Source organism: Hetaerina americana, unplaced genomic scaffold (assembly GCF_022747635.1).
Source record: "Hetaerina americana unplaced genomic scaffold, ioHetAmer1.1.p SCAF_9, whole genome shotgun sequence".
In the NCBI taxonomy this organism is placed as follows: Eukaryota; Metazoa; Arthropoda; class Insecta; order Odonata; family Calopterygidae; genus Hetaerina; species Hetaerina americana.
The window spans coordinates 72,019,545-72,036,090 of record NW_027287538.1 but is presented as its reverse complement, the minus strand read 5'-3'; the positions used below and the strand labels follow the sequence as shown (position 1 = coordinate 72,036,090).

Here is a 16,546-nt window from a genome sequence, read left to right as displayed (position 1 = left end):
GGATTGCACGCTCCATTCGCTCGATATTCTCAGCCATTGATGACGTAATTATTAAGTTCCTCTACATCATGTCTTCATTTCGGATGCTGTCTAATATTGTTTATCCTCCTGATTTTCTCAAGATTTTCATCTTTGACATTAGCGGTCTTTTTCTGATCAGCCTCTGCCCATGCTTCAAAGTGACCCAGACTGCCTCATCGTCAATCGCTCCATGAAATGATTTGACTCCGGCGTTGGCAAAACCGCTCGTCCAAAGGGTGAGGGTGTTCACTTGTCATTCCCGTCGCCGGGCCTGAAACGTTTACTCCGGCAAGTCGAGAGGTGTCTCTCTCGGACTCGTGCGTTGGTGATGTAATTGTGCGGCTTTCTCGGATGCCACTGCATCCTTCTTCAATCCACATTTGTGAATATTCATATTTTTCTTCGAGAAAACAAGAGCCAATATTACTTATTATTGAAAATTTAACATTTAAACGTAATCTACATTCCTCACGGGCGTATTAATCATTCCACCTATCATTTAGTACTCGCACATGTAGTGTGGGAATTTCTTTTTTCGGAATTACATTTCCTTTTTAACTCCCAAATAAGTACAGCAACCTACTTGTCTCATCACTTCATTGCGTGCGAAATTTTTCATACAACAGTTTCCGCTCCATGGAAGTACATTAGTTTTCTTGTTTTTACCTCGAAGTCGTCATGCGCTACTCTTCGCGAATATTCCCTCTCCGTCTCAAAGAAGTCAATTCGGCACCTTCAAAGGGACTCCATGACTTTTCGATCGAATAAAGGGTGGCGCCAATTCCCCTTCCTCCTCTGTCTCGTATTATTCCCTCCTCTTCCATTTCGGACCACTGGCTCCACACCTGTTTGTTACCTCCCTCCCGATCCCCGAAGGACCGGAAATGACGCGTTTTACATGCAGCGCTTGGCGACGGACCCTATATATCTTGATTTGGTCCACGAGAGCGAACATCCAATTCCAGCCTCCCTCCGCCCCCTTTCCGAGGGTGGAATCATCCCCCTCTCGCCCTCGTGTACTCGACAAGGGGGTGGGAGGCTGCCAGGGGTTCGCTGTCATGGGAAAACGGAGAGCGCTATGCGAATCGCCATGTTTGCGGGCCCTCTGCCTTTTGGCGCGCGATGAATCAGAAATCTGAACATTCTCACTGCGATCGGAAGATTATTAATGGCATCCCATGTCTAAATTCTCAGATTGGAAAACCAGGATTAATAATAAGAGAGGTGAGCATTTCTGATGAAATTAATCCTCTATTTCCACCCTTCCAAGGCAAAATCAGACCTAAACACCACTCCAAATTTTCACTTAAAGACGCTACATTTGAGGTTATAGTTGAAAACACTCAATATCTCAGGCACCGCCGTAAGTGCATGTGTGCCTACGTGCATTTATTATCAAGTAATCTATCGGTTAAGGTAGGTTTTTGGATGGACACAGCTACCAAATAAATACTTTGTGACTCCTAACAAAAGCCCAACATTCTACCCTACAACAAGTCCCTCTTCATCTCTGTGTACTTCCATCCTCCCTTCATCCCGTCCAACATCCCTTTCCTGTTCCTGCCCTTTCCTCGTTTGCCCCTTTCTCTATTCTCCCCTCTATTGCAGTCTTCAACATCCCACTGCCGGTCAATAACCCCTTCATCCAGTTTTTCTGCTTCCTTAAGATTTCTCCCAACAATCCTTTCTCCTCCTCCACAGTAACTAGCCCTTCCTCATTTGTTTTCTTCTCTGTCCATTTCACCTTCCCCATTACTTGTCATATCCAAATTTAAAAAGCCTCCAATCTTATTCTATCGTCCTGATACAAAGACCAAGTCTCCGCACCGCCTATAACTACACTCTAAACCAAAGTTTTAACAAGCCTTTCCAAACATCCTAACCCCATGTCCCTGACTTTAATCCTCCGCCGAAGTGATCAAGGGCGCTGGTTCACACGGAGCAAAGTCCCTCTCTCCCTTGGGGGTTGGACGCACTTAACGCCCTAGTGGTCACTGTACAAGAGGCCAAAGGTCGCCTGTTTTTAGCGGAAGGCGGAATTTCATCGCCTTGCGAGTTTTTCGGATCCGCCCACCCGAGGTCACCACACGGGTCAAGCCGCGGGTCGTATGAGAGGACACCCGTTCCCCCAACGTGATTTCAGCATCGTCCAATAGAAAAGACTAGCCGAATTTTTTTGCGCGCAGGAACGCAGGTAACAGGTCAGACCCCTGCGGCCCCCAGACAATCTGTGATCCGACTCCGAGTCCGCCTTCCCGTCCTAATGGTCGATTTTAATGAAAAGTTTCGAACGATTCCCTTGGTGTTTCATTTCATTACCACTATTATTTTGCCCGTCTTCCCTCCACGTGTGCTGAGGGTTGAATCCAATCGCTGGGGAATATTAACCCGGGGGGACAGGGGGTCAAACCCCCCTCTTCATCCCCCAAGTGCATCACCCAGGAGAAAACTCCTCTCTCGTTCGTTCAACTTCGCCATGGATAATGTCGAGTCTAATGGAAACTTTAAAAACTATTTGAATAGCGCGTTGTAAATAATTAAGCAACAAAAAAAGAGGATTTCGGCCATTCCAAAAACATGGGAAATATCAGCGGAAGTGCCGATTAACATAATACAACGATATGTGCTATGCCTGTCACCAAAAGAGCGGATCTTATATTCAATAAAAAAAGATCAATTTCCAGCGAACACACGCGGAGACGTATGATAGATCGAAGTGCAGGTGTGGCAAGACGTGTATCAGCGAAACATCTAGATCGCAGACAAGCCTCCCGGTGGGTGACCATTGTCAAAGGGTGACCAATGCAATTGTTGGAAATCGCACGGTGCAAAAAAGTGATGTTCCGACTAGCGAACAAGTTGATTTCGATGAGCGATAGAGAGCGTGAGAGGCTGCGTTTTTCCCCCCTCGGGCAGTGACCAAAGGGAGGCTGCCGACGCTAAGAAACATGAAAAAAGTTTTAACGGGGTCAACGATCGTCCGAAAATCGGAGATGTTTCTTCAAATATCAAAAAAAGAAAAAAATCATTAATCGCGGCCAACAATTGGAGAGGGGGGATAGGAGCGGGCAAATGAGATCACGGTAGTCCCGAGTCTATGTTGCCCGAAGACAAGAACGCATCGCATTGCACCTGAAGAAGCTGACTAGAATATCGGCGGAACTAACGCGTTGTAATAAACACTATACGCGGATGAGATCTCTCACAGAAATATTTTCTTCGACACCATTGCGAGGACGCCTTAACGAGACATCAAAATTAAGTGTGGCTTAAATATAATTTGCGATTAAATATGTAAAATAATTCATAGATATAAAGTTAAAAGTTTTGTTTCTCCTGGCTGGAGATTAAAAAGAACAAATCATTAGACCCTCATTTCCTTTAGGCCCTATCGGTTACATTCTTTTCCGCTCCTATCTAAACACTAGAGAACCGCGAAAGGTCGATTAGCGTCTTGGGAGATGACTGATGAAGGCATCTTGTCGTAAACTGTGCCATCTTTCCTATTAATATCCCCATTGAAGGGCAGAGTTTTATATCTGCTGAATAAACGCTCATTTTCGATATAATGCCACTCTTTGGCAGCGCATTGTCTAATTTTTCGATATAGGCTGTCAAATTCTAACGAAAACGCAAAAATAGAATCAAAAACTTAGCGAAAGCCAAAAACTGTTTCATTTTTTTCTATAAAGATCAAGATGAAAATTTTAAATCTCTTCATGTACATTACAAAAATACAAATCCTTCATCAAATGTCGTTCTTTGAAGGACTAGATCTATTTTTGAGATGGAACCTTATATTCTCCCAAATTTCTTTGCTCTGGAACAATGTTTTCATCGTTTCCCTTTAAACTTTCGAGATATGAAAAGTTTTTCTCTAGGCAATAGGTAGGATATTAAATTCCAACTATAAGTATTATAATTGGTATCATTATACCAAGGCCGTCGTCCCCGCACTATAAAAGAGAGAAGCTTCTGACTGAAGTTTCCATTCCAGCATGTTCGGACAATCGCCCTCTAGCGAACATTTTCAAAGCAAAGGTACCAAAAACAGTGAGGAAAGGAAACTAAGAAGCAGTTTCTATTCTGTTTTCTTTATTTTTCTTTCTGGACGAATATGAAGTTCACTGCTTACATATACGGCATCAAAAATTAATGTTGGTTATGACTGACACAGAGAGAAAAGGCGCCATTCATGGGTTGTCATTTTGCGCAAAATACGAGGTGTGTCCGAAAACTATCCGACCTGTGTTCATATCTCCGCATTGGTGCCAATCTTCGTCATCCGGGCCGTGGCATCCTTTTAAGAAAGTCCCCATTTGATTGAACCACACACTCCCAGCGGTGCTTCCTCATCTTCTTAAAGTAGTCTCCGAACGCATATTTTGGAATGGCCTTCAGCTCGCGCGTCGCATTACTCCGAATTGTCTCGACGTTGTCGAACCGCTTTCCTTTTAGCGCCATTTTCAATTTTGGGAACATCCAAAAGTCGCAGGGAGCTATGTCCGGGCTGTGCGAAGGCTGGCGAAGCTGTACAATCTTGTGTTTTGCCAAAGATTGCTGCACAAGATTCGATGAATGCGCTGGCGCGTTATCGTGGTGAAGACGCCAGTCGCCGCTTGAGCAGAGACGCGGTCGTTTTCATCTCACGGAATTACGCAATCTTTTCAGAACTTCAGCGTAATATTCTTTGTTGATCGTCTGACCTCTTGGAGAAAATTCCCTCACAATAAAAAAAATAAAGGAACTCAGATCGGATACTTTTCGGACACACCTCGTATATCATGAGCCAACAATGGTCCAACGCAAACCCGCCTAAGCTTATATACGCACTTGAGATCGATAATCCACTTCCAGAGAAAGTAACGCCATGCTCGGGTTTTTAAAGAGGGAAAGGAAAAATATAAAAAATAGGCATGCATAGAAATTATGAAAAAGTTTGACGGTTCTCAAGATCATCATAATGACTGACAGCTACACATCGCTGTTTTAGTTTTACGTAAGGACGTGATACTAACTGGAAAATGATGTTACGCTTCCGATAAATTTTCGGACGATTGAGTTTCCCTGAGCGAGAATTAAGGCGGAAATTTGAATGACCGAGGCGAATCAAATTTACCACAATTGTGAGCCATTAATTCAAGAAAGCATCTCGTGCGAGAGCGCTTGGAAGACATTCGGTCAACAGTTTACAATGGTCAGGAGGGACATTCGGAGCGCGAGCGGGGCCCTTGCTGGACTTCGACGGTGGAGGAGTCGCAAATCTCACCTCTCACGAAATGATCGTTTAAAGCGAAACGGAGTCTATAACACACACCGGAGGCAAAAGCGAACATTTTATTTATTTATATACATTCTTTAATCGATTCCACGCATATCTTATTGACTTGTAAATGATATCTCCATTCTACCTCCAATGGACTGCAACCTTGACGTGGTGGAAGGGCTTGTGCGTTCCGATTAACCCCTAAAGCTGTATTGGCAGGAGCAATGATAAATGTTCATCCATGCCAGATAGGTCGAAGGCTTGGAGCCAGACGAAAGGTAGTCCACGCAGCGTCTGTTCCTCAGTGAGGCAGCTGCAAAGGCTTCTGAACCCAGTGGGGCGGCCAGTAAGTGATGGTGTCACTTTAAAAACACCATTGAGGAAGGAAACGGGAAACCAACCCAATTATCATTCCCAAGAATAAAATGATAGATAATATAGAAAATATGAGTCCTGGCAACTACGGGACTCGGCCAAATCGGCCGTGTGTCGTGCCCGGCAGCGGGGGAGGCAAAGCTTCCGTGGTTGTCATCTCACGAAATCCTTACAAAGCGAAAGAGACAACCGCAGCAGCAAAGAAGATTTCCGAACTACGAGGGTCATCCGGAAAGTAGTACCCGTTCGTGCCGCATGAAGTGCTGACGACGCGAGTAGCCGCTGGACGAGGTCAGATAGCCTCAGTGGCTTGTCTGCCTTCTCTGAGCCAAGTTGCGTGACGCTAGCATTGCCTGTGTTGTTTCTGTGATTGTTTACAATGTTTAAAAAAATTGAGAACGCCGCCAGTTGTGAAGTGAGGGCAGTGATTAAATTCCTCAATGCAAGAAACGTTCGCCCATGTGATATTCATCGCCAATTAAAGGAGGTGTATGGAGACAATGTAATGGACGAGTCGTCTGTTCGGCGGTGGTGTCGCAACTTCAACATGGGGAGGGGGAACACACACGACGATGAGCGTTCGGAGAGACCGTCTGTCATTACAGACCAACTGGTGAGCTCAGTTGACGAATTCGTGAGGAACGATCGGCGCGTCACAATTGATGACATCTGTGAGCATTTTCCCAATGTTTCTCGAACAATTGTTCATGAAATTGTTAAACACCATCTGCATTATGCAAAAATTTGTGCAAGATGGGTCCCTCGCGTATCTCAATGAGCTGGCGGCGAAGGACTATGCAGCAGGAATACAGAAACTTGTCACACGTTATGACAAATGCCTTAATTTGCTTGGAGATTATGTTGAGAAGTAGTTTAAAGTATCCTCTTTCAAATAAAATTTTTTATGTTTGTTAATATTTACTTTTGTGTCTTTATTTCACGAACGGGTACTACTTTCCGGATGACCCTCGTAGTTAGAAAAGGGGCTTGGAGTGTTGATGAGGGCAGGAAAATGATTAAAAAAGTCAGATATGAAGAGAGGAACTTGTTCAGATGTTTCAGGGCTATGCGAGGTGAGATGGAAAGGAGCGGAGATTAAAATAGTGAAAGTCATAGAGAGTAATATACAGCGGAAGGGAAGAAATCCAGCGAGGGGTGGAAATATGGTTAAATAAGACGATAGCGAGAAGCGTGGTAAATATTGAGAGTCTCTGATATAATGCAATTAGTTGAAGTAAAAGCTGAACCAGCCGAACATGATCATAGTTCAAGTATATATATATATATATATATATATATATATATATATATATATACACACACATTCAAACACGAAATCCCGCCAAACGGCGAACAAATACTCATTTATATAGAAACAGATATAAGGAAAAGGGATAGGAACACACATAAAGGACGAACACAGGAGAGGTGGGGTAGGCGGAATCAAGCAGATCACGAGAGTAAATATATATATATATATATATATATATATATGTGTGTGTGTGTGTGTGTGTGTGTGTGTGTGTGTGTGTGCCAACAAAGAATCATAGTGAGGAAAAAATATACATGCTGAAAGAAAAATTAGAGAAAATAATTTGAGGGCGTTTCAGGATAGAAAAAAGCTAATGGTGGTAGGGGATTAGTACTCGATGGTTGGCGTAGGAAAAGATGGAAGAGAGATAAGGGTTTTACGGTTTAGGGTCGAAAAATGACCGTGAGGAGAAAGGAATTGAGTTTTGAAGGAGACAGGGGTTACTCACAACGAAAACTTGGTTTGCTCAACCCAAAAGGTGTCGGTAAACATCAGGATACTCCCGGGAGGAGAGAGAGAAATTTTCTGGACTACATTCGTTAATTGTTCAATCCAATTATTAATTTAAAGATGGGTAAAAAGGTAAAACGAAGCGAAAAAGTCATTTGAAGGAATACTCAATCGATTTCCTCCCGTAGCCAAGAAAATCCGTTGAAAAAGTTGAAAGCAAATGACGGAATTGTAGATGTAGTGGAAAATTTGGTATTCGAAAATTCTTCCGGAATACTGATTCATATCTCATGGCGTTTGCTTGAACAAATCAATCTTTAACTTAATGACTCAGCAAAGCAACCGATTCCTTAGCAGAGAAATCGTTATCGTTAATCGTTAAAATAGCCATCAGTTTTCAGCCGTCCTAATACTTCTGAAAACTGCGGGAACACCACGAGTCTCCACTTGGTGTTTTGGGCTCACAACAGGGATGGACATTAATGATATCCCCCGTGTTTCCATTTCAATAAATAAACAAGCTTACTCTCCAAATACATTTTAAGGAACAAATACAAGGAAGCAAATAAGACCACTCACACCATCTTCATGATTCCGGAGCCAATTCCACGCAGGTCGGGCACTTCTTCCAAGCCAGTGTGTGCGATGCGCCTGAAAAGGACCAGTTCATCCGTTTGAGTGACCAAGGAGATTTTGCATGCCAGGAAATAGAAGCCCTCCTACAGGCTTTCCATTACCTCATCTATATCTACTTAGAATGCCGCAAGGGCGTGTGGCGGGGGGTGTTATGGCGCCACCTGTAATTTAGGAAAAAAACCGCATGCAAAAGCCACAAATTTATACAATCCACAAACTAAACATGGTATGCATTCATGCAAAAACCCTTACAACCCACACACACACATGCAAACACAGAAACTACCGACTAACGTACATATGTGCCTACAAATATAACTGATATCTTTAATTTTGTTCCGACCTCAAATTAAATGTTTATCATATTTCTAAAGTGACTTCGGTTTCTGACTATTATTTTCTGCTGGCTTTTAATTGTTATTCTCAACAGGATTTATTATTTCACCTCTCCCTTTTTATCTTCCCAGCAACATGGTTTCCTCCCAGGAAGATGATACCGGACAAATCTCGCTGTCTTTCAGCACCACGCCGTCATGGCAATAGACAAATCAAGCCAAATTGGTGGCATCTACATCTACGTAATACCCCGCAAGCCGCCGCAAGGGCGTGTTGCGGGGGTGTTAGGACACCACCTGTAATTTAGAAAAGAAAAAAACCGCATGCAAGAACCACAAATTCATAGATTCACAAAAAAACATGGCATACATTCATGCAAGAACACTTACACCCCACAAACATGCAAACACTCAAACTACCAACTAACATACACATGCACCTGAAAGTATGCCTAACATCTTTGCAATGTTTAATTTTGTTCCGACTTGTAAATTCAATATTTGTAATATTTCTCAAGTGACTTCGGTTTCTTAATATTATGATTTCTGATTGTTCGGGGAAAGAATGAGTATTTGTATCTATCACTAACGGGATCCATCTCCCTTATTTTATCTTTGTGGTCTAATCTGTCACCTTAGCCACGTAATGTTAGGGAAAAGAGATTTTTCCAATACGGAACAGGAAATCTCAAGATTTCAAGAATCTCAAGACAGGGTTTAAATGAGAGATTGCTGGGATTTTGCCGGGGAATCGGAGCGGACTTCGTTGATCTGAGGCCCGTCCTCTCATCGTGTCGGGTACCCCTTAATCGCTCCGGGGTCCATTATACTGCCGAGGCATCGCAGTTGGTAGCGCGTAGGTTACACGAACACGTGTCGAGGGTTTAGCATAGCTGGTAGGCAAGAGCGTAGGTCATATATTGGGAAAAATAAAGTAGAATCCAGCGCTTTTTGTCAATTCAGTTCAGGTAATGCCTCTCAAATCCCCAAAAATATTGAACAAACAAGCACTTGCGTTAAAACAACATATAACCCACGTAAATTTAATAAAATTGGTGCCTCTACATACATAACAGATAGCAATGCAAGTGAATGTAATTCTTTTGTCTCTGTTCACCACGAATCGTCTCAAAACAGTTTTGTTAGCGTACATAAAACCGAAAAACAAGAAGTTATTAGCCATATTAAAATTATAACATTAAATTGCCGTAGCATTAGAAACAAAATATCGGATATTGAACATATTTTTGTCAGTACAAACGCAGACATAGTAGTTGGAACAGAAAGTTGGCTCACGGGAGATATAGCAAACAATGAGGTTTTTCCAAACGGCTTCACAATTTACAGAAGGGACAGACCAAATAGGTTGGGTGGGGGAGTATTCATTGCAGTAAAGTCACATCTTAGTAGCCAACGATATGAATGCGACGTAGATGACATAGAAAGCGTTTGGTGCAACATTAAGGACTACAACGGCAGAAGCCTATACGTGTGTTCATTTTATAGACCCCCAGATTCTAACACAGATGTCCTACACAAGCTCGACGAACAAATATCCACTATCAGCAGCAGACAAAGCAACAGTATTACTATAATCGCTGGTGACACAAATCTACCGTCAATTGACTGGGAAAACTACTGCGTGGGAAAATCTGCCAAAAACAGAGATTCATGCCAAGAACTCCTTCATATATTCACAAAACACTCCTTAGAACAAATAGTTAAATCACCAACACGGGGCCAAAGCATACTAGACATCTTTGCGACTTCTATGCCCGAAATCATTACTAACATTGAAATAATAGACGGAATCAGTGACCATAAGGCTATTCTTGTGGAGTTAAAAACTAAGTTCGTCAAAATAAACAAAGAAAAGCGTAAAATATACCTATACAACAAGGCAAATTTTAACGGACTAAGAGAATATTTAAAGATAAAATTACCGGAATACAAGACAAAAACACTGACAACAAATACAGAGAACACTTGGAATTATTTCTTAAATATTTTACGCGAAGGAATAAAGACGTACATCCCGTCCAAACTCAAATGCGACAGTAAGGAACCTAGATGGTACAACGGGGAAGTCAGATCGGCATTAAGAAGGCAAAGAAAGCTACAGTCAAATTTCAAAAAGAGTTTAAAAAGTGACGATATAAGTTTTGTGAATACAACCAAACAGCTACTAAAAGAATGTCGTAGTAAGACGAAAAGTATTATGCGCACAGCACTACACTCTTTTAAATCTAAAATGCTAAGCGAATATCTTGAGGAAAATCCAAAGTCATTCTGGTCCTATGTTAGGGAAATACAGGGTAAACGTCCCACTGTTCACTCTTTGAAGACGGAAAATGGAGAAATCATTACAGATAGCGTGAAAAAGGCAAATATTTTAAACCATTTTTTCCAGAGCGTCTACAACAAAAACACAAACGCACCAAACGATCCTCCACACCCACCCGGGGAACACATGAGCGATCTTACACTGACCAAGCAGGGAATAGTACATCTGCTCCGTAGTATCAAAGCACACAAGGCACCTGGTCCGGAAGAAATACCTGCTAGAATATTAAAGGAATTAGCTGACGACATTGCCCCATTTTTACATATTGTTTTTCTAAAATCGATAGAAGAAGGCTCAGTGCCTCGCGACTGGAAGCTAGCCCATATAACTCCCATCTATAAAGGCGGCGATAGGGATAAACCAACCAATTACCGACCCATTTCTTTAACATCGATCTCTTGTAAAATATTGGAACACGTTATTGTCACTAACATTATGAAATTTCTTGATAGTAGGAAAATACTAATCCACAACCAGCACGGATTTAGGAAAAGCAGATCTTGCGAAACACAACTTGGTCTCTTCATTCACGATATACTTAGATCGGGAGAAAACAACACCCAAGTCGATGCAGTATTCCTGGATTTCAAAAAAGCCTTCGACAAAGTCCCACACAATAAATTGTTACACAAACTTAAATACTATGGGATCAATGAGAAAATAATTAATTGGATTAGGGACTTCTTGTCAAACCGCAAACAAATAGTAGTCATAGATGGGTTGTGCTCAACGGAGAGAGATGTTACTTCGGGCGTCCCCCAGGGAAGTGTAATAGGGCCTCTTCTGTTCTTAATATACATAAATGACTTAAGCACACACGTTAGTAGCAATCTAAGGTTATTTGCTGACGACACGGTGATATACAGGGAAATAAGGAGCCAACTAGATCGCGAGCTACTCTCTAGAGACTTAGACAATATCTCGGGATGGTGCAATAAATGGGGATTAACACTTAATATAGATAAATGTGCAGTTTTGAAATTTTGGAATAAAGGAAGCGAGGAATAGGATATAAACTACAAAATAGAGGGTTCAGTATTGACTACGGCAAATCAAGTTAAATATTTGGGGGTTGTTCTAACACCACGCCTTTCATGGGGAGCACATATCAGGACAATATGCGGATCAGCTTTAAAGAAACTTGGCTTCATAAAACGGGTGGTGGGGAAATGTAATGAAAAAGTTAAAGAGAGGTGTTATTTTGCTCTAGTTAGACCTCATTTGGAATATGCCGCAAGTATTTGGGATCCGTGGGAGAAATTTTGGCAAAAAGAATTAGATAAAGTCCAGAGAAAATCCGCTAGATTTGTTAAAAATTGTTATGATAAAAACACAAGTGTGACAGGTCTCTTAGGGGATTTAGGCTGGGAACCTCTTGAAGTGCGGAGAGAACAAGCGAGGCTTAGACTTTTAGAAAGGTTCAGAACAAACGAGTTTAAATATGACACTGAAGGAATTATAATGGCCCCACACTACTTAGGTAGATCAGACCACAAAGATAAACTAAGGGAGATAGATTCCAAGACAGATAGGTACAAATACTCATTCTTTCCCCGAACAATCAGTAATCATAATAGCAAGAAACCGAAGTCACTTTAGAAATATTAAAAACTTTGAATTTACAAGTCGGAACAAAATTAAACACTATAGAGATGTTAGGTATACTTTCAGGTGCATGTGTATGTTAGTTGGTAGTTTGAGTGTTTGCATGTGTGTGGGGTGTAAGTGTTCATGCATGAATGTATGCCATGTTTTTTTTTTTTTATATATATGATTTTGTCGTTATTGCATGCGATTTTTTTTTTATTATTTTTCTTTTCTAAATTATGGGTGGTGTCCTAGCACCCCCCGCCACACGCCCTTGCGGCGGCTTGCGGGGTATTGAGTAGATGTAGATGTAGAAGATTCTTTCCTCTGAGGCAATGATTAAAGCGGACCCACCCGTCACCGCGATTAGCTTGGATTCGTGTTGATTTAGTTTGCCGGTGCCTGAGTGCCATAACTCGAGTATTCTCTAGGCATGGGGAGGTCAAGAGTGGTCAGTCGTCTCCGCTTCACTTCGTACCCAAGCATACGGCCGAGAAAGATTGATTTTCGAAATTAATTGCGGGGAGGGTTTTGATTCCTTTTTCGGAAACGCCTCTTCCATCCAACACCTCGGAGCAGAAGGACTTCGGGCGAGAGGGGAATGGAAATATTCTCTGCGAATTATTCTTCCCACTCTGAGAGTAATAATATATTTTATATTTTGAGCAGGATTATATTAATCTCCCTCATATTCCTCCTTAAATCCGTCAACCCCTGCACCACACCCTGCCCTTCCTCATCTTACTTGCCATCTGACCAGCTCCAAAGGCAAGTCAACCCTCGCTGTCCAAAATGTACAAAGGTGCATGCTTTCATGTCACGCGCGGAGACAATTCAACATTCACATCGATCGAAGACATCCTTCGAGGGGTTTTGGCGAGATAACCTTGCGTCGAATTCCAAAAATACAATCGAATAAATTCCTTTGCAATTAGTTACTACAATGGACATTCACCTTAGACAAAATATTAAGCGCATTTTAATTTATGATAGCCACGTTTTAGTTCTTGAAAACGTTTGATTTTACGACTACACAGAATTTAAAACTAAGTAATGTGAAACTTGTCAATATCAGTGAAATATTTATGACAATTTTAAACTTCACTGAGTTTAACTCTATTTACCTAAATAATAGCGGTAGTCAACAGGCCTAGTGTAGGCTTTGATGGGCTTTGCTACTACACGCTACTCTGCTCGTATAAGGCCTAACGAACATGTCACAACATATCCTTAGACCCCACGCCTTTGACCCCGTTTTTTTGAAACTCAGTATGTTACTCAAACAATGTTTCTTTTTCTTAAACTATTGGAATTCCATGCAATCATTCCTTGAAAAGCAAAGGTTTTTTAAATTGGGACTCGATCTAGTTTAATGGTGATAGCATAATTCACATGTTTCGTCGGTCTATTAACGTTATTTTGATTACTTCCCCTTTCCACGATCCTGTCCCCATGGCTAAGTCATTGCCGACAATCTGAACTCTTTGGATTTGGTGAAAGAGTTTCTTGTGAAAGGAAGCGATGCGAACTATTCAAGGTTAGCGCATGCTCTCTTAAATCAGGCGAGGGAACTCACAGCGTGTAGAGGCTGCTGCTGATGCCTCGGAATATCCCAGGAGAGAGAGCCTTCAGCGCAGGAGCCTGGGATATATATCTGCGGGGAGAGAAGACGTCAAAATCAGTCAAATGTCACAACATAAAGGTCGTCGAGTGTAATAAAGTAAGGCCCACGTTTATCGATTTGGAGTATAAAATCCGAAACCAGTCGACAGCCGGCTGGATGCCGACGAAATAAGGCCGTTCCCATAAAGGCTCTCCACGAATGCTATAAGGTGGAGAGGGATCATTTTAGATTCTGCGGAAATTTGAATGTAAACAATGATGCCGGATCATAAAGAGAGCTATAAATCCACGACCCACGGGCTCTCCGCACTTTGCTCAAGAAATCTAGCGAAAAAACTCATCAAAAGTCATCGCCATGTTCACCTCGAATCGAACGTTCGTTCATTTTCCATCGATGTCGACTCAGAACGCCGAACGAAATTTCTTGGGCATATTATGCTCCTTAAAATCTCCTAACAAAAGCCACTTCTCCGCACTTATCGAAATCCAACTTCTCTTGCTCTGTTGTTTCTCCATGATTCACATATTTTTTGTTTGTATGATATACGATACGATAGGAGTACTACTGGTAACCACTGTAACTATTGAAAATTATTATTTGTTTCCGAATTGCCGAATCGGATTGCGTGCAGTGTAGAGGAGCTAGATTTGTAAAACGTTGTTATGATAAACTGAGTAGTGTGTCCAAAATATTTGAGCAGCTAGGTTGGAAAGCACTCACGGAGCGAAGATTAAATTACAGATTGAAGCTCTTGCATAATTTGGAAGGATGTCTCTTTAGCAGTGACATTGAAAATATATATTTTTACCCCCATCGTACTAAGGTAGGAGAGATCAAATAAAATTAAAGAGATCAAAGTAAAACAAATGGATTTAAGATGCCATTTTTCCCACGAACGATAGGGGATCAGAATAACATTATCCGACTGCGGTAGGGTCATAATCGGGTCAAAAATTCACTTTCTGCCACACACCCTAGCGGTAGCTTGCTGGGTACTTAAATAAATAAATGATTTGTTGTTTTGTGCCTTATTGAAATTGGTTGATTCATCCGTAACTTTCGTGTCTTGTTTTACGCTAAGGGTGACATGCGATTCACGATACAAAATGCGATTATTGATACATTGAACATTTTCAACGACGCTCAGGTCAACTAGGCATGTGCTTTAAAATCACTATCCTTTCTTTAATACAACCGAGTGAGTTATTTCGGCTATATTCCTCGTCTTGAACCATGAATAAAGAATATTTTGCTCTTGCTTCGTTATACATAATGCTTAGTGTTTTATTTTCAAGACAGAATGAAATACCTAATATCTTTGTTTATTCCCGTTGAAAATGTATTTTAAATTATATCTATCGTTTTTCAATTACTTTCAAGGTGGTTTTCGTGCCATTTCCGCATTTCTACACGCTTTTGTTTTTCCTCGATTGTCGTCATAAAGGAAAGGAAGGCGGCTTGAGTCCTCGCGTGTATGCGATGATGCAACCAAATCAATAGAGACATACTTCGGTTTTTTTACGGTTTTATTGGCACAATCTTTTACATTTTACCATTGAACCTAACATGAAGGTGCAACTATAGCTATACATTTCAATAATAGTATTGCTTTTAATGAGTATGTTGAACTCGTTCCCGCGTTTACATTTTGGAGGGAAACCGAATTTAGAGTAAAAAAAATCTTCCGTACCGTTTTGAATATTTCTCGGACCACGTACAGTCCGAGAAATTTACAAAACGGCTCTTTTTTACCACTCGCGGTAGTCAACTTTGCATCCATCTACTACATTTCATTCTGTCTACAAGTTGATTCCAAATATTTTTCTGGAGACGTCTTGTAGCAATTGTATTATCCTCGTAAATTTGTGAATTTCAATTTATTTTCTGGGTTTCAGGGGACTTCTCTCCCCCGTGGTCTTCCAGCACAAACCTTCCGTTGCTTGTCGTGCCGAGGAATGCACCACTCGCGTCGATGCCCGTACGTATTTGGCTCCAGGGAACGGATCGTATATGCCCTGCTGAACGCGATAATTAAATTAGCTATTTTTTCCATGAGTTTATTCTTATTACATATTCAGCGCCATAATTTTACATTTAATGTTATATTTTTCTATTAATTACAATCGAGTCCTCTTTCATACTCAAGCTCTTTTTTTTCACAGTTGATAGCACGGTTTTTTTTAACGCTTTCTTGCATCTTCATCGTGATTGACGGTGACGGAAATTTGGCCGTCTCGAATTTGGAGGGGATCGAATGGTGCGGTGGATATCGTACTGGCTTCCCACCCAGAGGGCCCGGGTTCAAATCCCGGCGGTGTTGAATATTTTTCAGAGGTATCTCGATCCCTACTTGAGGTGCTTTGTGGAGGGCACTTTGAGTGAGTACGCCGTCCGTCGGATGAGACGTTAAGCTGCGTACCCCTTGGCGCCTTTCGTAAAGAGTAGGCTAATGCCGACGCCGGGTGTCTCTCCACCCTTCATCCTTTCCCATCCATCCCTAATGGCACGAATGACATCAGCGGTCAATCACCTCCCTTCATAACTACTACTACTCGAATTTGGAGTTTGACATTCGACTGAACAGTAAGTATTATTT

General features: G+C 41.6%; 1 protein-coding gene across 1 annotated transcript in view; it reads right to left on the bottom strand.

Annotated features, from left to right (window-relative positions):
- Positions 1 to 16,546, bottom strand: part of LOC139698611 (lutropin-choriogonadotropic hormone receptor-like) — a 159,272-nt gene that overhangs the window by 62,440 nt on the left and 80,286 nt on the right. Inside the window, exons 5-6 of the mRNA XM_071597454.1 lie at positions 13,903 to 13,980; positions 8,004 to 8,075 (exon numbers count right to left, since the gene is read on the bottom strand). Coding sequence (XP_071453555.1) covers positions 8,004 to 8,075; positions 13,903 to 13,980 — 150 coding nt within the window. The remainder of the gene's footprint in view (positions 1 to 8,003; positions 8,076 to 13,902; positions 13,981 to 16,546) is intronic.